At 47.1% G+C, this 23215-nt stretch overlaps 1 protein-coding gene and 1 pseudogene across 1 annotated transcript; one reads left to right on the forward strand and one right to left on the reverse strand.

The window, feature by feature from the left end:
* Window positions 1–5767: 5767 nt before the first annotated feature.
* Window positions 5768–15263, reverse strand: PROKR2 (prokineticin receptor 2). Its single transcript, XM_032859138.1, has 2 exons — window positions 14781–15263; window positions 5768–8757 (listed from the first exon to the last, which is right to left on the reverse strand). Exons 1-2 carry the CDS (start codon window positions 15236–15238, stop codon window positions 8061–8063), a joined length of 1155 nt encoding a protein of 384 aa, XP_032715029.1. The 5' UTR covers window positions 15239–15263; the 3' UTR covers window positions 5768–8060.
* Window positions 15264–19163: 3900 nt separating this feature from the next.
* Window positions 19164–20017, forward strand: LOC116868794 (annotated as a pseudogene).
* The last annotated feature ends 3198 nt before the right edge of the window (window positions 20018–23215 follow it).

Raw genomic sequence — 23215 nt, forward strand, 5'->3', positions numbered from 1 at the left:
AGCAGTAAAACTGGCTCACATGGTTCTACTTGATAGGTTATCATTACTGGTCTGTGCTAGTGCTGACACTGGGGAGGCGTTCTCTGGTGAGGAGAAGAGGCAGGGGTCTTGGGCAGTGGCGACACACCTGGGGACACACTTCACTCTGGGAAGTCCTTCTGCATCTAACAGGGCTTGGTCCCAGTGGGTTGGGGAGCCCAGACTCAGGCATGAGACCAGAAGCAGCCAACAGTCTGAGAGTCATTGGAAAGAGCAAGTTCCACCAGAGAAACTGGAGTAGGTAATAGGGATGGAGGGAGGGAGGTTGAGGTTATTTTTCTGGTCTTAGAGGAGTCTGAGTAGGGATGAGACCAGGGGAAGGCAGGAAAGGGCACATGAAACAGAAGCCCACCCCGTCTGTTTTACGCAATAAATGTAGGGTGGCGGAATCATTGCTCATGATTACGTAGCTTTGGCTTACTCTTTAGTGATGGTAGGGGGGAAGGAAAGGATTATTATAAAAATGGGCAAAAACATTGGAAATCTGTCTCTGGCACATGAAAGGAGATTGAAGAATGTTTAGGAAGTGAATTCCTGGTGTGTTGCACATGAGAGAGGAATTCTGTTGGTAATATGTGATATTGCCTGGTTTGGGTAGAGTCATCCAGGGACCAGCCTCCCAGCCTCCAGGCTCGTGTCAGGGGAGCTTCTCTTCAGTCCCGCATGAGGTATGGCAGTAGCCAGGCATCATGGCTCTGTCTCTGCTTCTGCTCACTTTGCTGCTAGCGACCCAGTAAGGCCTGGACACCACACTCCCCCCATGATCCAGTTGCCTCTGTCCAGACATCCATGCAGGGCTGAAGGGGGGCGGATGACATTTCCTTTTCCTCTCCTATCCCCTTATCCCTTTCAGTACCTCCACATTAAGTATGAAAGGAGTCTGGAGGTGAAAATTTTTAATAAAAAAAAAAAGTTGAGTGTGTAAAAGTCTCACTCTACGTTTCTATAACAGATTAAATTAGTTCTTGAGTCTTAACTTGCACATTTTGGAGAAAATTTGATTTTTTTTGCCAATCCCACATATAAATGCATCTGTATCTGTCTCTGGGGCTTTGTATTCTATTTCCTTGGCCTAGTTATTGACTATAGCTTCATAATAAATATTGGTCTCTGGTAGAATCCCTTCCTTGAAAAGGTGACTTGGCTTGAATTTCAGAATAAGCTTGTCAAGTTCACTACTGATTTTTGTTTCTGGATCTTAGAGTCAACTACCTTGTTTTACTCTTTTATTAGTTCTATTAATTTTTGCTAGATTCTTCTGGTTGTTCTGTGTAGACAATTATATTATCTGCAAACAAGGACAATGGCCTTTTATAATTCTTATATATTTTTTCTTATCTTATTATGTTGACTTTTACTACAGGTTGAATGGAAGGGATGAAAACATTTTTTTTTATCTTGTTCTTGCTTTATTTTTTTTTAAAGATTTTATTTATTCATTTGACAGACAGAGATCACAAGTAGGCAGAGAGGCAGGCAGAGAGAGAGGAGGAAGCAGGCTCCCCGCTGAGCAGAGAGCCCAATGCGGGGCTCGATCCCAGGAGTCCGGGATCATGACCTGAGCCGAAGGCAGAGGCTTTAACCCACTGAGCCACCCAGGCGCCCCTTGTTCTTGCTTTAAAAAGGAGCACCAACTTATTTTTCTTTCTTTTTTTTAAGGTTTTATTTCAAAAAATGTTTTTAGAGCATGTGTGCTCACACATGCACATGAATCGGTGGGGGAGGGGGGTGGCAGAAGGAAAGGAAGAGTGTGAATCTTAAGCGAGCTCCACACCAGCCCAGCACAGATCCTGATGTGGGGCTCCATCTCATGACACTGAATCATGAGCTGAGCCAAAATCAAGAGTCCACACCACACTTAACCAACTAAGCCACCTAGGCGCCTCCTCTTCTGTTCTTATCATGGGACTCCCACTCACTTTTTTAGATGCTCCATGTTTACCCAAAGGATTTGCCTCACCCAGGATCTATCCCCCTACCCTTGGCAGTACTTTTCTCTGGTGTTAAGGAACTCCATCTATGAAAATGCCCTGCGGGCTCCAGAAGGCAGTTCAAGGCTTTTGACCTTCCAGATCCCACAGAGGATGAACTCTTCCAGAAGTCCCCATCTGCATATTTTGTAGGCATACCTCTTCACCCTTCACATTTTTCAGTGAGCTGCTATTAAATCAGGTGGGAAGACATGTGGCTCTGTGTTCTTTCTCTCCGTTTTTCCCTCCCTCCTTCTCCTCTTTTTTTCTCCAAGGAGAGCGAACTTTTTTTCTTAAAGATTTCTATTTATTTGAGAGAGAATGAGAGAGGAGAGCATGCATGAGTGGAAGGAGGGGCAGAGGGAGAGGGAAAAGCAGATTCCCCACTGAGCAGGGAGTCTGATGTGGGGCTCAGGCCCAAGACCCAGAGATCACCACCTGAGTAGAAGTCAGCCGCTTAACGACTAAGTCACCCAGGCACCCTGAGATAACTTATTTTTTTAATTACTCCTGGATGAGGTGAGGGGCCTTGTGCTCCCAACAGCTATTCACAAGGGAGCCCTGATAACATACCACATTTCACTTTGCTCACTGATCTCACTCCTACATCAAGGACTTCCAGGTTGGGTAGGGGGGAGGAATTTAACCACATGTCAAGAGTGTCTCATAGAACCTGGCAACCAAGATGGTGGCCTCTTCCACCATCGGTTCTCAATCTTTCTTGGTCATATGCAGGACTCATCTGAGAGGTGTTTGAGGAAGAATGAGCTTGGGGAAACATTCCATTGGTGCCTCTCTACTTCTTGATTCTAGGCTTCCCCATAACTTAGATGTTTCTATTGTAACCCTACTTCTACCACTTAGATTGAGCCTGTAAAGGAGAAAGCAAGGACAAATAACTCTGATGTTCAATTAATATTTTTTCTTTCTTTCCTTATCTCATAGGGACTGGAAAGAGTGGTCTTTGTTTTTTTTTCTTCCTCTATAGAAAGGACTTTCCCAACATCATAGTCTCCTTCCTGAAGGTCATTAAACTTCCTGGCTCAGGCTTAACAGTGGAAGGGCATCCTCACATTATGGGAAAAAATCCTGTGATTTGAGCTGCCCTGGTATGGCTGGGAGTCCAAGATGACTAGAGACTTGAGATCACAGAAAATAAAAATACTCTGGTTTGATAACCCCAAAATATTATATCCATTATACATGACACAATGTTCTGGATTCATCTAGAAGAAACTCTGTTCCTACAATTAAACATTCTAAAAATAATAGATAATATCTATTGACCGCTTATGATGTACTAGGCATTTTTATAAGATATGTATTTAGTCCACATATAATCCTATGATGGAGGTACTATTATTACTCCCATTTAATACACAAGGAACTAAGGCCTGGATAAGGGGTAAGGTATTTTCCAAATGCACATGTTTAGGCAGGAATTACTGTTTGATCCTGTCTGATTGTGCATCCCAGCCTCTTTCAGGCCCTCCCCATCCCCTGGCCTCTTTCTTCATCCTGCTCTTAAGCCTACTGCCCAAGTCTGTCTTCCCTTTGAAGACTCTGCATTCTTTGTGCCAACCAAACAATTCATCATTCCACGTATAGCCCATCTCATTTTCCCTCTTCTGCATTGTTGTTCATCCTGGCCCCTTTGCCTGGGATGCCCTCTCCCCATCATTCACTATGGTCCAGGGCTCTGCCTAATGACCTCGCCACCCCAAAACTTCTCTGATCCCCATGACTAGAAGGAAACTGTCTTCTGCATTCCTTTCATTTTTCTGTTTACCTTGTCTCTATTTCAACACAGAATTAGCCACGTATTATTTCTTTCCTTTTTTTTTAAGGATTTTATGTATTTATTTGGAGGAGAGAGAACAAGAGAGATAAAGAGAGAGAGCATGAGCAGGGGGAGGCACAGAAGGAGAGGGAGAAGCAGGTTCCTTGCTGAGCAGAGAACTTGATGTGGGGCTCGATCCCAGGACCCTGGGATTAGGACCTGAGCTGAAGGCAGATGCTTACCGACTGAGCCACCCAGGTGTCCCCTAGCCATATGTTATTTCAAGAGTCACCTCAGGATTTTTGCATCTCCATCACTGCTGTTCCTCACTAGCAGCCAGCACAGACACTGGATGAGTGGGTGGAAGACCCTTGTTTGCCCACAGCAGACCATCCCTAAAGCAGAGCTCAGCCAAAGGACAGTGTTGGATCCAGAGCTGGGATTAACATGATTAAACAAGATTCTGGGAATGACCTCTTTCATATCAGCCTGTGACTCAGCTGTGGAAATTCAGTATAAGAGTCATTAAAAGGGGAAAAAAAAGGAAGAGTCGGTAAAAGGATGCAAGGAGCTTGTGTCTACGTGGCCTTCTGTTCCAAAGGCTGACCTTGGACTAGGCAAACCTCCTGCCTATTGCCCTGTCCAGCGATTACTTATTCTTTTTTAAGTTCCAACTAATCCCTCGCCTGTCCCCAGTGTTCCATCTGAAGAAAGTGCCAAACACATTTTTTTTTTTCTCGTACCAGTTTCTCTCTCAGAGAAACTGTCCCATATTTGGAGCTCTTTGAACATCTATATAGGAGTAGGTCGTACAAGCTGGTCTATGAGGTCACGTGTGCCTGGTTAGCGTACCTCAGGAGGGAGGCCGACCTGGTGACCAGAAAGCATTTGATTCTTAGGAAGCATGAAGAATGACCACTGCTCAGGGCCAGCTGGTAGGGATTTGCGTGAAGATTGCATGTTGTCTTGGGTGGCCCTAGACTTGCTTTGTCTTTGAATATGAACCCCTTCTCCCACTATCTGGGTCAGGGTCACTTTTCCCTTGTGCTCTAGCATCATTTCCAAATAGCTCTGTGTATCTTCAAATCCATGTGTTCCGACCACCCTCTCTCATGGGGAAAAGAAACACAGGAGCACTAGAGGGACCCTGGTGTAATTCTTTGGTTTCTCTGGAATCTTGGAGTCTGAATTACAAAGTCACATGGATGGGATGCACTATTCACTTGTTAGAGGGAGGGAAGGTATCTTTTGAGCAATTTAAGATTCTCCCAGGTGGTCAGAAACCAGTTTCAATGACCCTTTAAGCATTCTTAGAGAAGGTCATCTCTTTTGGGCTCTGGAATACAGTGATTGAGTGCAGTTCACTGGACCAGAGTTAGACCTTGGGGCAATGTTTCGGCTCCAATGAGTGTTCGCTGTCTGTCCTTAAGCAAGTCTTTCCTTCATTTGGAATTTAGATCTCCTCACCCAAGCAAGGAGTAAGTTGAATCACATGCCCTTAAAAGGCTATTTCCTGCTTTGGGGTGTGTGCGCGTGTGTATGCATGCGCGAGCATTGAGAGTCAACTTATTTGGCTATTGGATGCTGAAAGAAAAACCTCTGATAGTTTCATCACAAAGCCATCTTTTCTCTTATTCCAGCCAAAGAAATAGAAACTAGTTTGCCAAATGAGGTTATATTTTCAATATATGATAGGATGTATAAATGTTGACATAGCCGAGCTCATTAAAAAGTATCTTAAACTTATCATCAATTAGTCTTGAGAAGAGTAAACACAAATGCAATTAAAAAAAAATTATTTATTTATTTGACAGAGAGAGAGATCACAAGTAGGCAGAGAGGCAGGGGTGGAGGGGAAGCAGTATCCCTGCTGAGCAGAGAGCTCGATTCAGGGCTCAATTCCAGGACCCTGAGACCAGGACCCGAGCTGAAGGCAGAGGCTTAACCCACTGAGCCACCCAGGCGCCCCAACACAAAAGCAATTAATTTATTATTTATTACTTTAACACCAGTTAGACGAATGGAAAGTCTCCACGCAAATGGCAGTATTCATTACACAAAGAACAATTTGGAAACGAAGGGGTAACACAGGCAGGGAGCAGTTTTTGCATGCGGGTAACCAAGGGGAGGCTGCATGCTGGCACGAACTGTCGCTGTTCTAAATATGCCTTCAACAAGTTTCCTCTCTGTTTCAGGATTGAACTGTTTAGTTTTATATCTAAACATACTATATCTAAATATACTAACATATATAAAAGATTAGTGGGGAAACAACTGAACACTGTGGTTAAGATTCCATATGTTAATTATTTAATTGGATGACAACAGAACACTGATTCACTGGAAAATCACAATACACACTGATATTTACAAAAGCTGTTTCAGTTAAATTTAAATTAAAGGGGGATGGTACGTATTAGGATAAAAAGGGGGAAAAAAAGGTCTGAATTCTTTTGTCAGACACAGTTGGTGCCCGGTTCTACTTTTAATGAATCTTTTCATTAGGAGAAGATCCTGGATGGGGGTAATAAATAAAAGCACAGCGATAGTTGTAAAAAAGCAGATAACCCCAAATACTTGCTTGCTTGGCTGTAAAATGCATTAAGTAATTTTTTAAACACAGAATTTGCAAACCATTTGGCTTAAGCTAATATTAAAGTGAGTTTGCATTTTTGGAGGTACAGTGATTGGGCTGAAGGTGAGTGTGCTGGGTGGTGATGGAAGAAAACGTTCCTTGAAGCTTCACTCTTGGGTAGACAAACCAGCGATTAATTAAAAAACAACCCAATAACCCTTTCTCTAGAGAAAAGCAGGAGTTATCCCAGTGTGGATGGATCAGTCCCAAACCACGTACCATTTGTAGTCTCTGCTTCAAAAGGACCAAGGAAGAACTGAAGACATATATACACAATCACCACACATGTATAATAATATAAATGTTATGCAGCCTTGGGCCGTGCTGCTTGACAACATGCAGGGAAGACTGTCAACACTTCTGAGGAGGCTAAGGGGGCGGTTGTCATTGAAATTCTGAGGTTAAATTTTCCTCATTTTAACCCAGGACGGGGGTTCCTTTTTTTTAATGGCCCCAGAAGACAGGCTGCACCGTGAAGAGTTCAGGGGTCTCTGGTCCAAAAAACAGGAATGCAAAAGTGGGAGTGTTTCTTCACAGTAAGTTATAGTGGGTGGGGTTTCCCTAATCCAAACTGTCCAATATCACTTATTCATTTTTATCACTGGTAGAGTTAAAAAGCACTTTCACCAACTGTGACCTCCGTGGGTTCTCCCAAGAGTCCTGTAAGGTAGATAGTACAGGTGTTCTCATCATCCTTGTTTCACTGACCCAAAACCTAGAAGGAGAGAGAGTAAGCAGCCAGGTCACATGAGGCTTGAGTCCAGGCCTTTCCTTTCCAAGTGCAGCTCATTTCCTTTGTTCTCAAAAGAGATTTGTCCTAGAAAGTGATCCAGACTTAGTCACATGGATTGTGTCCATCGCCAGGGAGAAGCTCTACCTCTTTCTCTGTCCCCTTCCTCCCTGACCTTACAACCCCCGGAAATCCTTTATGCTAAGGTGTCAGGGACTGGGTGTGTTCCTCATTTCAGGACTGCCTGTGTTCACCCAAAAGAATGATGAGCTTGCAAGCATCCGTGGAAAAGAGATTTTTCTGGTCCTTTCCTTTGAAATTGCACCATTGTAGATAACCAATGGCCTGATTATGAGAAAATTTTCCTCGCAGCCAGAATCTTAGAGAATATCTTTAGGGAGGTAGTAGGAGCTGAGTGGGAAAGTTCAATGGGATGGCATGAACCCTCTTATCATGAGGCTATAAACCGCACACTCTGACGAACTTACCCTTGCCTTTCCCGTCATGTCTAAGTGGCTTATTCTATAGGATTTGACGTTGCTGCCCTGATGAGCTACAGAATGCGGGTAGCGCGATGGAGAGTGAGTGCAGCTAACCATGTGAGTTCCCTGACTGGTGATTCCGATAGCTTCTGCCATTTTGTCTTGTTATTTAATTTTTGCCCACAGTAGGTAACTGGTAAATGTCAGCTCCCGGTGGCCTTGTCCGATCTCCTTGGTGCGGCCAGCACACAGTGGGTGTTTAGTTCACCTCAGCTGCGGTTACCCGCCTCGAGTCCCACCGTCCGTCAGGACTAAGCGGCCTCCAGCCCCTTGAGGGCCATGAAGGGTGGTACACAGTCGTCGTGAACTTGGCTCCCAGGGGATGACGCACGGAGTTCCGGCTGTCGGGCCTTCAGCCCGCGGGCTACTTCAGCCTGATACAGTCCACCTCTTCGGTGGCGGGCACGCCGCTGGTTTTGAGGTCCAGGTCGGCGCTGGACTTGCTCCCGTGGTGCGAGGGCCGCCAGTGCAGCAGCATCATCTTCTTGAAGTACTTCATGGTGTTGTTCTTGACTGTCACGAAGCACACGGTGTTGATCATGCTGTTGCTCATGGCGATGCACTCGACCACGTAGAAGGCCGTGAGGTAGTGCTTCTCCTTGACGAACACGGCGGGGAAGAAGTCGCGCACGATGGTGAAGCCGTAGAAGGGCGCCCAGCACAGCACGTACGCCGTGAGCACGCACACGAGCACCAGCACCGTCTTCCGGCGGCAGCGCAGCCGCTTCCGGATCTGCTCCGTCTGGAAGCCCGGCACCGCCTTGAACCACAGCTCGCGGGAGACCCGGGCGTAGCACAGGGCCATGGTCACCACGGGGCCCACGAACTCCACGCCGAAGATGAACAGGAAGTACGACTTGTAGTAGAGCTGCTGGTCCACCGGCCAGATCTGGCCGCAGAAGATCTTCTCCTGGCTTTTCACGATGAACAGGACCGTCTCCGTGGTGAAGTAGGCCGACGGGATGGCGATGAGGATGGACACCACCCAGACCAAAGCGATCAAGAAGGAGGCCGTTTGATAGTTCATCCGTGGCTTCAAGGGGTGCACGATGGCGAGATATCTGGGGGGGGGGGGGGGCGGGGAGAGCAGGGGCGGAAAGCCATCAGTAATAAGGAGGCATGCTGGGAAACATCCGTCTGGAGGTTAGCCCAAACACGCCGCCAAAACAGACAGAATGGCACAACGAGTCCCCGTGTAATTATCCAGTTTCGATAGGGTTTGTCTTATTTTAGCAACATCCTTTGGCATTTGTAGTAGTGCCGGGGTTTAGTGGAAACAGCACAGGCTTTGGTCAGAAAGGTGGAACAGATCCCAGCACACACCCCCCGCCGCGCAACCCCCCCCCCCCCCCCCCCCCCCCCCCCCCCCCCCCGGGCCAAACTCCATTGGCTCAGCGTTTCTGAGATTTGTTTCTTCAAGTGCAACATGGGATAAAGTGACACCTACCTTGCGGGGCTGCTGTAAATATTAAATATGATAATGTTTGTAAGATGCTTCGCAGGTAGTAGGTATTCAATGAATATAGGTGGAATTTTACTGTTAGTCCTATGGATGCCAACTTGACCTTCTGTCTTGCCATTCTGCCCAAGAACCTCATGCTTTCAGAACTCTTCATTCCAAATGCCTCATGGGTAAGAGGGGAAAGAAGGGCTCTGGAGTTCAGAGAGAGAGATGGGGGTCTTCTCAGGGCAGTGGACTAGGGCTTCCCCCCCCACCCCGCTCCCCTCCCACCCCAGGTGTCACCCTGCCTTACAAAGCAGGAAGGAGAGTAGGGGCTGGGCTGGGCGTGGAATCTAAGGAATCTATCTAAGGAGAGAAGGAAATGACCAACCTCACTGAGTGCAAGGACCAGAATGCCAGCTCCTGATACCAAACTTTTACAACTACCTCCCCAGGCTGTCTCAAGCTCAGATGAGGTGTGTGATGTTGCCTTGACATCTTAAAGCAGCACATAGCACGAGGCTTTATCCTGATCTTTCCAGTGAGCCTGGGAAAGAGGTTGGAGGCCTTTGGGGGCTCTGCATGGGAAGGCAGTCAATATAGGCTGTTATGGAGCAAGGCTTCACTGTAGGCAGCTGATGCTTATTCCTGCTGAGGAACCCCTGGAGCAGATGTGGGGCACCCCGGGGTGGGGGATCCAGGATATTGTTTCACCAACCAGCAGAGTCATTGGTAAGGGAGCCAGAGAAAGCCTTCAAGCAAAGAAAGGCAGGTGTTGGTTGGCAAGTGGGAATGGACAGGTGTGCACCGAAGTATTAGTAACGGGATACAAGAGGTACATCAATTACACCCGCTATGATCTGGTAATTGCACGACAGGTTGCTGGTCCTACTGTGTGCCCAACCTATGTAGATGGAGACAAAGTAGAAGACGACACAGTCCTTGACCTCAGAGGGTTTCTTTTCCACCCCAGACTTAGAATAACCAAGCGATAGGTTAAGAATAACTTGAAGGAAGACACGATCATTATGCTAGTGACGTAGTCTGGGAATGCTTCAGGAAGATACTGAGATTCTGGCCACCTCCTATTCACTCCCCGGATGAAGGCAAGATTCTCCCGACCTACACAGTACAAGATGGTGAACACACAACACCTGACACTGGGTGGACAAGATCAACAGCAGTTAACTAGTCACATATACTCACAGCCCAGGGAGAGGGATGGTGCCTACCCTGCAGGGTCACGTGGGAGTTGCATCCAGGGATAGAAGGAACCAACAGGGGCTGTGGGCAGCAGGCTTTATAGTGATGAGGATGAAGTGACCCTCGACTCCCATGGGAGGATGCGACTGGCTTGTCTGAATAATTCTGCCAGCTGACAGTGAGGGGAAACCCATCAGATTGAGGATCGGGGGTGCAGTTGGTCTAGCAGAGAGAGGAATAGCAGGTTAGGAGTCTTTCCTGCTGGGTGGAGGGGGGTATCTGGCAAGAACAGAGGACCTGATGGCTGGAGACCTTGGAGGCTCTGTGGGGCTCGAAGATGTCAAGGCAGCACATGGAATTTCAGGCTTTACAACAGGAAAGCCTAATAAATAGCACTCAGGTTCTAAATCAATTGAAAAATACAGCAAAATTATAAGAAAGATGGATGGCCAAACTTTCACTTTCACTGTGATGACACTGGTATTGGATGGTGAGCACTGGGACTACTTTATACTCAGATAAGCTTACAAACCCTGATACAGGTGGGTGGGAGAGACACAGGCCTCCCTGGGCACTTCAGTTTACTCCTTGATAAAACATGCCTGTCTTGCTATATAGAAATATCAGTTGGGTGGCTCAGTGGCTTAAGCCTCTGCCCTGGGCTCAGGTCATGATCTCAGGGTCCTGGGATTGAGCCCTGCATTGGGCTCTCTGCTCAGCGGGGAGCCTGCTTCTCCCTCTCTCTCTGCCTACCTCTCTGCCTGCTTGTGATCTCTCTCTCCGTCAAATAAATAAATAAAATCTTAAAAAAAAAATTTTTTTTTAAAGGGGCACCTGGGTGGCTCAGTGGGTTAAAGCCTCTGCCTTCAACTCAGGTCATGCTCCCAGGGTCCTGGGATCAAGCCCCACATCAGGCTCTCTGCTCAGCAGGGAGCCTGCTTCTCCCTCTCTCTGCCTGCCTCTCTGCCTACTTGTGATCTCTGTCTGTCAAATAAAAAAATAAAATCTTAAAAAAAAAAAAGAAAGAAATTATCAGAAGGGCTATCTACTAGCGTTTCTGGGATGCCACAGCCAGAAGAAGAGTGAGGTTCATGTGCAGAGGACCTGGTTTCCTAGAGACCTCTTGTACAGACCCTAGGAGAGTGCGGATCTCAGGACACACACGTCCAAGTAGACAGATGGTAACAAAGACCTTGCAGATGTCCCTCTTGCCAATGGACAAGTCATGGAAAATGATCAGTTTTAGCGAAGACCTATAGCTTCCAACATGCTTTATGTCTGTTCACCTTCTCTGAACCTGACAAACTGGAGAGGTTGTCAGCGAAGATATTACTACGTCCATCTCACAGATGAAGATATGTAAGTCCCAGGAGGATAAGGGATTTATCCAAGTGCACAGCTTGGAACCCAGATGTTCTGAGTAACTCCTAGGCCATTGTTCTTTCTTTTCTGATTTATTTGATGGCAACTCTGCATTTTGGGACATCTTTTTAATGAAGAAGATGTTATGGGATGAGAAAATATCAGAATTTAAGAGTTGATGACCAAATAGGTAGGAATGTAGGAATTCTCTCTGGCATTGGTTATTGAGATACTTTTCATGCTGAAACTACATGGCGGTGGGGGGTGGGCAGAGGAAAAGAGAGAAAGAGAGTGTGTGTGTGTCCTAAATTAGCTCTGCTTCGAGAGTCCTCTTGGTTAGCTGTACAGGATTTCCAGAACAGTCCTCACCTTTGCATCTCAGGCTCTGCTTCCCATGCTCCAGTGGTCAGCTACATGCAAAAGAATGAAACCAGACCACTTTCTTACACCATACACACAAGTAAATTTAAAATGGATTAAAGACCTAAATGTGAGACCTGAAGCCATAAAAATCCTAGAAGAGAGAACAGGCAGTAATCTCTCTGACCTCGGCCGCAGCAACATTTTTCTAGATCTGTCTCCTGAGGCAAGGGAAACAAAAGCAAAAATGAACTACTGGGACTACATCTAAATAAAAAGCATCTCACAGCAAAGGAAACAGTCAACAGAACTAAAAAGTATCCTCTGGAATGGGAGAAGGTATTTGCAAATGACATATCCAATGAAGGGTTAGTATTCAAAACATATAGAGAACTTATCCAACTCAACACCCAAAAAACAAATAATCCAAAGAAAAAATGGGCAGAAGACATGAGCAGACATTTCTCCAAAGAAGACATACAGATGGGCAACAGACATGCTCAGCATCACTCCTCATCAGGGAAATGCAAAGCAAAACTACAGTGAGATAATCACCTCCTACCTGTCAGAATGGCTAAAATAAAAAACACAAGAAACAACAGGTGTTGGTGAAGACGTGGAGAAAAAGGAACTTTATGTGCTGTTGGTAAAAATGTAAGCTGGTTCAGCTGCTGTGAAGAACAGTTTGGAGGCTCCTCAAAAAGTTAAAAGTAGAAACTATCCTCTGATCCAGCCATCCCACTGCTGGGTATTTACCCAAAGAAACACTAGTTCAAAGGGATACATGCACCCCTGTATTTATAGCAGCCTTATTTACAATAGCCAAATGGTGGAAACAGCCCAAGTGTCTATCATTTGATGAATGGATGAAGAAGATGTGGTCTATATATATGTTAGCATATATTGTACACACACACACACACACACACACTGGAATATTACTCAGCCATAAAAAAGAATAAAATCTTGCCATTTGCAACAACACGGATAGAGCTAGAGAGTATAATGCTAAGCGAAATAAGTCAGTCACAGAAAGACAAATACCATATGATTTCACTATATGTGGAATTTAAGAAACAAACAGATGATTGAAGGGGAAAAAACAGAGAGAGGATCAAACTGAGAAACAGTTTTACAACGAAGAACAAACTGGTGGCTACCGGAGGGGAGGAGGGTGAGGGGATGGGAGGAACAGATCACGGGGATTAGGGAGTGTTCTTGTGATGAGTGCCAGGTGTTGAATGGGACTGTTCAATCACTACTGTTAGACTGTGTGTTAACTAACTGGAATTCAGATAAAAACTTAAAAAAAAAAAAAGGACCGATGGTAATGTTTCCAGCCTGGGTGATCAGAGGACTGGAGCCAGAAAGCTGGTTTGGGGTGAAAAAGGAACCACTCTTTGTGATGTAACTGGATGGTTGCTTTCTGAGAAACTCCTATGTTGCCCCAAACCCACAACATGATAAAGACAAACGTTTCAGTGGGACAAAGGGGATGAGAACAGCATAACTCTCCCCAAGTGAGCATCAGAATCCCTCAGGGAGTTGAATAAAAACGCAGATTCCTGGGACGGAGCTCAAGGGATTCTCTTTCAGGAGGGGTGGGGTGGCACCAGATCTGACTTTGTATCATTTGCCCGGGACAATTTTGTACCTTTGGTTGACACTTACCTTTTGTAAACACTGGTTTGAGGGCTGGAGAGCCTCAGAGCTGTAATAACAAAATGGTTTCTCCTGCAGGAATTATGTTACGCAAAGAAAATGGCTCTTCTACTTCTGTGTATATTTCATTATGGAAAATAATCAATTTGTTGATTAAAAAGAATGACAAACCTAAGTAGCACCGAGAACAAGGAAAAAACTGACGAGTTCAAAGGAGACCAAAAAGAAAAAAGATGTTTACCCAGAGAATGTTTCAGCAATTTTCCCCCACCCCCAAAACAGAGCTACTGGTGGTCTGACACTAGCCTATAGCTGTTTACATAATTAAAACATTTGTAAGATTTGTCCTAAGTTGCTACTAGAAATTTTATAAATTTTATAAATTTATAATAGAGCAAGGACTTCCAGAACATCTCATGCAAATGTATGCAAATGAGTCCATGGATGTATGCAAGAAAACAAAAGGAAGGATGTCCTTCCCTTTTTCCTACAAATAGGCCATTACCTTATTTTAAAATTGGCTCTACAACAAAGCCGCCAGGAACCAGGGTACATTACTATAGGATTCCGTTTTTCATGAAGTTAAAGAACAGGCAAAACTAAACTGTGCTGAGTGAAATCAGACAGCTGGGGTGGGAGGACTGTCTGGTACAGGGCATAAGGGAGTCAGGAATGTTCTTGATCTTGGTTTGGGGAAGGGTGGTAGGAAAAACTTCGGCTGTGTTCTCTCGACCGGAAGTTGCCCTGGTGAAGTCAGTCTTCCGTGCCTTCTGAGTAGCCAGTGGCCCAACCCTTCTGCTTTTGCTTTTGTGGCCAGTCTGCGGCAAAAGTGGTATCTGCAGGCGTGGCCCAGAGCTGGGGTGCTTGGGCGTCCCGCTCTAGTTTGGGGGGAATCTGAGCCACAAGTGGAGACACCGGGTCTCTTCTTCCCCTGGATAGAGGAGCAGGCAGGCAGACCAGCAGCAGGGCCAACCTGTTAGAGCGGAAGTGAGGAAAGGGGCAGCCTGCCCCCCCATCTGTGCCCTGCCCCCCCCCACCGGCCCACATCATCCTCACCTGTCGATAGCTATGGCCAGCAAGGCATTGGTGGAGACATAGAGAGAGACGGTCCGCAGGTAGTTGATGGAGGCACAGAGCACGTGGCCATGCTCCCAGGACAGCTGGCGCACCACATAGTAGTCCATCTCAAAGGGGCAGCAGATGATGGCCACCAGGAAGTCGGAGATGGCCAGGTTGGCGATGAGCAGGTTGGTGAGGTTACGCAGCTTCTTATAGCGGGCGAGGGCAGCGATAAAGACGAAGTTGCCCACACCGCAGACCAGCATGATGCCCGCCAGTGCCACGCCGATGACGATCTTGGCAGCGAAGAAAGTCCGGGTCTTGGTCATGTCCTCATCCTCATCCAGAGGGAGGTCATAATCACCGTAGCTGAAGTTGAAGGGGAAGGGGGAGGTGGAGTCTTGAGTCAGATTGAAGTTGGGGGCAAAGCTAGTGTTTCCATGCTGGGCTGCCATGGCGGAGATCGCAGGTGGAGTGATGTGTGAGTCTCAGTGAGTTGAGCTGGGGTGTCACGACTCACCCAGCCTAGCACACTGTCCGTATCCCTGAGGAGAGTCAAAATGTCATCCTGGACCCTGAAAGGAGACACAACTAGTGGGCACCCTACAGGAGAACGCCTGGTAGTATGCTACCAGAGTTCCCCAAGTAGAGGCTGACCAGACCCAGGGACTCCCCTCAGACAGAACTAGCTGGGGTACATGGGAGGGGAGACATGAGATTTGGAAATTGGGAAATCTTCCACGGGCTGACAGGCAGTACTGGGCACAGAATGTTTCTCCGAAGACATCCAACAACAACCTGCATCTTTGCCCTTTTCCCAGAGGCCAGCACCAGTGTGACTGCCCAGTCACACTCCCTTTCCCACCATCAGCTCCCACAGGGTCTTCACAAAGTTTCCCAAGCTGTCCAGGCAGCTGCCCCAGGATTCCGCAGCAGTCACAAAGTTGTGCCATCTGTTGGTTAAGGACAATGAAGCCGGAGGACAGGAATACACACAGCAGGGTCTTTCCTCCAAAGCAGGGCACTGCTCCCTATGTCCTGGCCAAACCATGGACGCGGAAATCACCAAATCCATTTTCACATGAACAGGCTGAGTCATCTTGGGCTAGTGATTTACACTGTCTGAGTCCTGATCTTCCCATAAACCAAATTCCTGCTGCCTAGCCCAGGGCCTGGCACTCAGTAGGGGCGGCACGGGAGTCTGTGGGATGTATGAATGGGGATCCGCCCAGGATTCTGTAGATGAAGGGGACTGAGGATGGGAGGGAATTCTGTTTCCTCTGTGCTTTGGGAACCAGATCTAAAAAGAAATGCTTTGTCTGCTTCTCCTCCCTGCTCCCACTCTTCTGATCAGCTCCCTGTCCCCTTTACCAGACCGCCAACCCAGTTCCCGACCAGGATCAACCCTGAGAGGCACCATATCTGGTCACCAAGGTCTCCGGCATCTGAAAGTGGTGGCTCCTCCACTTGAACCGAAAAGAGCACCCAAAAATGGAGGTTGGGGGTGGGGAGAAGGTGGTGTCAGTGAGGACCCAGGAGGACCCGAGGATTGAAATGTCTTTCATTGCCTGAGTTCTTTATGTTCTCGGTACCTCAAGATGCCCACGGCAAAGGAAAATAAAGTCTCTGAAGTACTAAGCCCTCAGGAGAGGGGCCACAATGGGGTGCAAGGCGTCTGAGGGCCTCAGAACCACTTTGCTCAGATTCCCAAACCCAAAGAATGAGGACCCCAGCCATCAAACTGTGATCTGCCTCTTCCCGCTTAACACAACTGGAAACGACCCCAAGCGTGGGGGCCACCGGATGCTGGTAGCAAGAAGTGGACCAAACTGGACAGTGGATTTGGCTCGGCCCTGTCAGAGGAGGGGGAGAGCGAGGGATGGGAACCATAGCGGCAGGGACAACAGTGGCAGGGTGGCCGGGCCACTCCGACCTGCGGCACGTCCGCCGGCTGCGTACCCGAGGGAAGGACCTTCGACAGATGGGGTGCCAGCGGCGCCAGCGGCCAGGAGTGTCCTCCGTCCGGGTGGCTTCTCCCTCTCCTGCGAAACCCCAGTCCCTCCAGACAGCTCTCAGCCCGAGACGGTGAAGCGGGACTCGCGTCCTCCCGCCTTCCGCGCTCCGCGGCTCTCCAGTCCCCGACCCTGGAGGAGAGGACGTGAGCCCGGGTGGCTCAGGTCCCGGCCCCATTTTTCGCGGGATGCACTCCCCGTCCCAGATCCATCCGCTCCGGGAGCAGTCTCCCTCCCCTGCCCTCCCTTACTCACCCCCCGCGCGACCGCGCGGTCCCGGAGGCGCCGCCCAACAAGGGCGGGAATCGAGTCAGAAATTGAGGCTCGAAAAATGAAGCATGCGAGGCCTCCGGATGAAAAGAAAACTGGGGGGTAGGGGCAGGACCCGGTGAGCAGGAATTCTCCCGGAGAGGCTTCCCTTTTCAGTCTCTCTTTCAAGAAGATGCCCCCCTCCCCGCCCATGCCCTCCCCTGCAGTTTGGCGTTCGCCCGCCCACCCTGCACCCGCCGGCCCGGCCCCCTCCGCCCGCGGCCGCGCGCCCCAATCTCGGCTTCCCGTCGCCCGGTCCTGGCGGGCCCGTGGTGGGTGGTGGACTCTCCCGGCAGGAACTCTTCCACTTGGAGCCAGCCCAAGCACCTCCCGAAAGCTGCGGGAGGCCAAGGCACCAGAATCCCTCCGAGAAAAAAGTGGGCGTCTGCGCCCCCAGGCCGGGCGAAGCCCCCCACCGCACCAAGGGAGACCCGGTATACAGCTCAGTACTTACCTGCCTGGGCGCCTCCTCCCGGGTCGCTCGGCTGCCCTGGCCGCTCGGTTTGGTCCTGGGGGAACCCAACTTGTGCGTGCAGTAGCGCTGCGTACGGGGTGTCCTTTCTTCCTTGCTCCAGCGCGCTTCCCCCGCGCGTCGCGGTCTCTGTCTTCCCGCTGGAGTTGGCGCTCCGCCCCTGCTGTTCAGCACGGCGCCTCGGACCCGGCCCGGTGCGCCCCGCCCCGCGCTCGACTCCGCCCTGGGGTACCCAGCCGGCCTCCCTCCGCACAGCGGCGCAGGGTGGGCGCTGCGCTTCTGCACCTGGTGTGCCCCCCCGCACGGGGCGCGCGGAGTTCTGGTTGCGTTGGCACGGATATCCAGTCCGCCGGGTTGGCCGTTCGCAGGGGCTCCTGCGTCCTCGCACCCGAGTATGAATGGGACTTAAGCAGCTGGGGTTAGAGGGTGCGGATTTCGAGGAACCGGTAAGGCCCCCAGTGCCCCGCTGAGGCGCCTCGCGGGGGTCACCAAGCCGAGTGTCCAGCCTTTGGCAAGAGCCCCGTGCTAGCGTCCGCTCCCGCAAAGGGCTACTCGTTCAGGAGTAGGCTGGGGTACATTCCGTGTGCCCCAGAGCTGGTGCTGGGGAGAATTTGGGGGTGCAGAGTGGGCCTTTTGGGGTGGGGGGTGGTGGAGACGGAGGCCCTCGGGGAAGCTGGGAATTCCAGGCAGGTTGCCCTGCTGAAATCGCCTACCCTGAGGTCCTCACCGGAACCCTGAGATAACCCTACCCACCACTGCCCGAGTCCTTGGCCTTTCAAAGACCATCATCCCACTTCCCATCCCACATCCCATCCCGCCTGTCTGTCTGGAGCCGTGTTTCCAGAAGCCTCCACCTTGCTCCCGCCAGGCTCTGATTTTAGGCAGTTTCTACTGCCTCTCTGGTCCTTGGTTTTCTTACACAGATTGGGCAGATTCTTTTTTCGGATTGGAAAGGAAGAAATAAAATGCTCTGTGTTGCAGATGGCATGATGTCTAGGAAATCCCAAGAAACTGACCAAAAAAAAAAAAAATTCTTCTAATTTATAAATGATTATAACAAAGTTTAAGGATACAAGATTAATATACAAAAGTCAAATGTTTTGGGGCGCATGTGTGGCTCAGTTGGTTAAATGACCAACTTTTGACTTTGGCTCAGATCATGATCTCAGGGTTGAGAGATCCAGCCTCCATGGGGTTGGGTGGGGAGCCTTCTTAAGATTCTCTCCCTTTCACCCTGCCCCTCCCCAACCTCTCTTCTCATTCCCCCAAGAAGTCAACTGCTTTCCTAGATACCAGGAATGAACAAGTGGAACTTGAAATTTAGAATATAATACTATTTACATCAGTAGCCCCCACAATAAAATGCTTAGGTATAAATCTAGCAAAATATGTATAATGTCCATATGAGGAAAACTACAAAACCTTAATGACAGAAATCAAAGAAGAATTAAATAAATGGAGAGAAATTTCATGTTCACCAATAGGAAGGCTCAATCTTGTCAAGATGTCCGTTTTCGGCCGAGCTGCCGGTTGAAGCCTAAGCTGTGCAAGTTAATGATAAAGGGGGTATAGGAACAGGTCAAAAAAGACTAGGACCCAGCGCCTTGCTGCTGCCTGCCCACCCCTCGTCTCCTGGCACCAAGGCTGCTGGAGCCCAGGGCGTGTTTTCCTTGTCCCCGCCACTTTCCTGTCCCTGGCCCAACATGATACTGACCAAAGCCCAGTACGAGGGGATAGCCCAGTGCCTAGTCTGTGCCGCCTACCAGGCAGAGCCTGAGGAAGCTGAAGCAGAGGTTCCCCAGTCAATCGCAGGCCACTCTGCTGAGCATCTTCTCCCAGGAGTACCAGAAACATATTAAAAGAAACCATGTCAAACATCATACTTCAGAAGCGATTGAAAGTTATTATCAGAGGTACCTGAATGGAGTGGGGAGAAATGGAGCAGCCCCAGTGCTCCTGGAGCTGGCCAATGAGGTGGATTATGCACCCTCATTAATGGCTCGGATTATACTGGAGAGGTTTCTACAAGAGCATGAGGAAACTCCACCTTCCAAGTCTGTTATATAAACAGTATGCTACGGGACCCTTCTCAGATTCCAGATGGAGTTCTAGCAAATCAGGTCTATCAGTGCATCGTGAACGACTGCTGTTATGGACCACTGGTGGACTGCATCAAACATGCCATTGGTCATGAGCATGAAGTCCTGCTAAGAGACATGGTTCTGGAGAAAAACCTGTCCTTCCTAGATGAAGATCAGCTCCGTGCAAAGGGTTATGCCAAAACGCCAGACTTTATTTTACAAGTTCCAGTTGCTGTAGAAGGGCACATAATTCACTGGATTGAAAGCAAAGTCTCATTTGGTGATGAATGTGCCTGCCTGCATGACCAGTTCTGGAGCTACTGGAATAGTTTCCTGAACTCCAAAACTTTAGAAGACTAACAGCTATAGCACAGAAGAGGCCTGGCCTCATAACGCACCTGAAGAGGGAGACCAAGATGTACCAGACTAATTAGGAAAAGCCATAGAGACCAAAAGCTGGAAGTGTGGGGCTACTTGAGTGGATAAATCAAAGGTTGGGAAAAAACAAACAAGAAAAAGCAGTTGACTTTTTGCTAGCATAAAATGCTAGAAACCTCCATTTTTATGTCTTACATATTTGTCCCATGACATTAAATAGATAAACCTTGGGGTACCTGGGTGGCACAGTCAGTTAAACATCTGACTCTTGGTTTAGGCTCACTTTGTGATCTCAGGGTCATGAGATTGAGCCCTAAGTTGGGCTCCCTGCTCAGTGGACGCTCTCCCTCTTCCTCTCCCTCTCCCCCTCCTACTCACATTCTTTCTGTCCGCTTCTCTCTCTCTCCTCTAAAATAAATAAATAAATCTTTAAAAAAAAAAAAAGATGTCTGTTTTCCCCAACTTGACCCATACAGTCAATAAAATCCCAATCAAAATCCAGCAAGTTATTTTGTGGATATCAACAAAGAGATTCCAAAGTTTATATGAAGATTCAGGAGAGCTAACACAACATTGAAGGAGAAGTCAAAGTTGGAGGACTGACATTACCCGATATCAAGACTTACTATAAAGCTACAGTAATCAAGGCAGTGTGGTGTTAGTGAAAGAATAGGCAAATAGATCAATGGAAGGGAACAGAGAGCCTAGAAATAGATCCACAGAAATACAGTCTTTTGATTTTTGACAAAGGAGGAAAGGCATTACAATGGAGAAAAATTCTTTTCAACAAATGGCACTGGAATAATTAGACATCCACATGTAAAAAAATCAATCTACACACAGACTTTATAGCTGTCACAAAAGTTAACTCAAAGGGTATCACAGACTCAACTGTAAAATGCAAAACTATAAAACTCCTAGAAGATAACACAGGAGAAAATCTAGATGACCTTAGATTTGGTGATGGCTTTTTAGATACAGCAACAAAGGCAGGATCCATAAAAGAAAAGAATTAAGAAGTTGGACTTCATTAAGATTAAAAATGTCAGCTCTGCAAGAGACACTGTCAAGAAAAATTAAAAGGCAAACTACAGACTGGGAGAAAAACATTTGCAAAAGACACATCTGATAAAGGTCTTTTACCCCAAATACATAAAGAACTCTGAAAACTCATTCAATAAGAAAACAAGCCAATTAAAAATTTGGCCCAAACCTTCATTGACACCTCACAACAAGATATACAGATGTAACTAAGCATGTGTCATCAGGGAAATGTAAATTAAAACATCCATGAGGGGTGCCTGGGTGGCTCAGTCAGTTAAGTGTCTGCCTTCAGCTCAGGTCATGATCCCGGGATCCTAGGATCAAGTCCCACATCCGGCTCCCTGCTCAGCAGGGAGTTTGTCTCTCCCTCTCCTTCTGCCCCTCTTCCCCACCCGTGCTCTCTCTCACTCTCTCTCTCTCCTCTCTCAAATAAATAAATAAACAAAAATCTTTGAAAAAAAAATCAATGAGATACCACTAGATACTTATTAGAATGACCAATGTCCAGAACAGGGACAACGTCAAAGGCTGGTGAGGAAGTGGAACATCAGGAACTCTCGTTCATTTGCGGTGGGAATGCCAAATGGTACAGCCACTTTGGAGGTTTGGTGGGTCTTTACAAAACTAAACATATTCTTACCATAAAATATAGCAATCACATTGCTTGCTTTACCCAAAGCAGTTTAAAATTTATTCTACACAAAAACCTGCACATGGATGTTAATAGCAGTTTTGCTCATAATCACCAAAATTTGGAAGCAACCAAGATGTCCTTCAGTAGTTAAATGGATCAATTATCTGGAGTACATCCAGATGAAAGAAAGTCATCCAAGGCTAAAAAGAAATGAGCTCTCCCTCAAGTCATGTACAGACTCTGAAGAGCCTTCAGTGTGTATTACTGAGTGAAAGAATCCCATTTAAAAGGCCACCTACTATACCATTCCAACTCTATGACATCCTGGAAAAGGCAAAACTATGGGGACAGTAAGATCATCAGTGGTTGCCAGAAGTTAGGCAAGAGGAGGTGATAGATAGTTGGAGCATGGAGGATTTTTACGGCAGTGACACCACTTTTTATGATACTATGATGGTGGATATGGGTCAATTAATACATTGGTTCAAACCCATAGAAAGTACCAGAGCAGGAGTGAACCCTCATGTGAATTATGGGTTTTGGGTGATAATAATGTGTCAGTGTAGGTTCATCGATTACAACATATGTACCACTCTGGTGTGGGTTGTTGGTAACAGGGGAAGCATGTGTGGGAGCGGGGGAGGGGGTACGGGGATATGAGAAATCTCTGTACCTTCAGCTACATTTTGCTGTGAACCTAAATCTGCTCTAAAGAACAAAGTCTCTTTTTTAAAAAAAAGTGGGTACAGATTTTCTGGAGCTTGACTTTTTAACACATTAAAAAAAGGTCTGGAAATTTTCTACCCTTTAATGCAGAAATTATATTTTAATGGGTTTTTCCTTTGGAAATAATGAACGGAGCAGTTAAAGATTTCCCTACAAAGACGTTGATAGCAGCATTCTTTAGTTTAACAAGGAACTGGAAACAAACAACCTGAACTTCCCATACTTCCACACTTGATTAAAATGTGATTAAAAATGTCTTTTATATAAGACTACCTTGTCATAAAAATTTTTGAATCAATAAAAATTCACATGATTCAAAAATCAAAACATACACAAAAGGATACCTCAAAAAGCATCCTTCTCACCTCTGTCCTCCTCTCTTTTTCCCTTTGCACCTTTTGTTTTACATCTATTCTTCTAGTGTTTCTTTTGACAAATTCAAAGATATATTCTCATTTATTTCCCTCAAAGAAGTTTCCGTATCAAAATATGGAGTGCTGCTTCATTCTTTTACAATTGTAGACTAGCGTGTTGTGTGGATATGCTACAGGTTTTTTTAAGTTCCCTTAAGTTTGTTTTAAGCTGGACACATTGGCTTAATATTTTCAAACCATGTCTGTTAAATTATAAATTGAGTTATTTCCTAATGTTTGCCTAATGTACTGCTATACATAGTGTTATAGTATAAAATTACCAGTGCTTCGGTAAGTAAATGTATGTCACATTTATTTGTATATATGCAAATGAAAATAAGTTGGTATATGTGCTGCAAAAGC

The sequence above is a fragment of the Lontra canadensis genome, unplaced genomic scaffold (assembly GCF_010015895.1).
Source record: "Lontra canadensis isolate GAN:19392208 unplaced genomic scaffold, GSC_riverotter_1.0 scaffold16, whole genome shotgun sequence".
In the NCBI taxonomy this organism is placed as follows: Eukaryota; Metazoa; Chordata; class Mammalia; order Carnivora; family Mustelidae; genus Lontra; species Lontra canadensis.

Excerpts from the sequence above, each read along its gene's own strand:
- PROKR2 (XM_032859138.1), bottom strand. The coding sequence starts at position 15,238 with ATGGCAGCCCAGCATGGAAACACTAGCTTTGCCCCCAACTTCAATCTG. Across the intron at positions 8,758-14,780 it reads CTGGCCATAGCTATCGACAG|ATATCTCGCCATCGTGCACC; the intron begins GTGAGGATGATG and ends CCCCCCCCCCAG.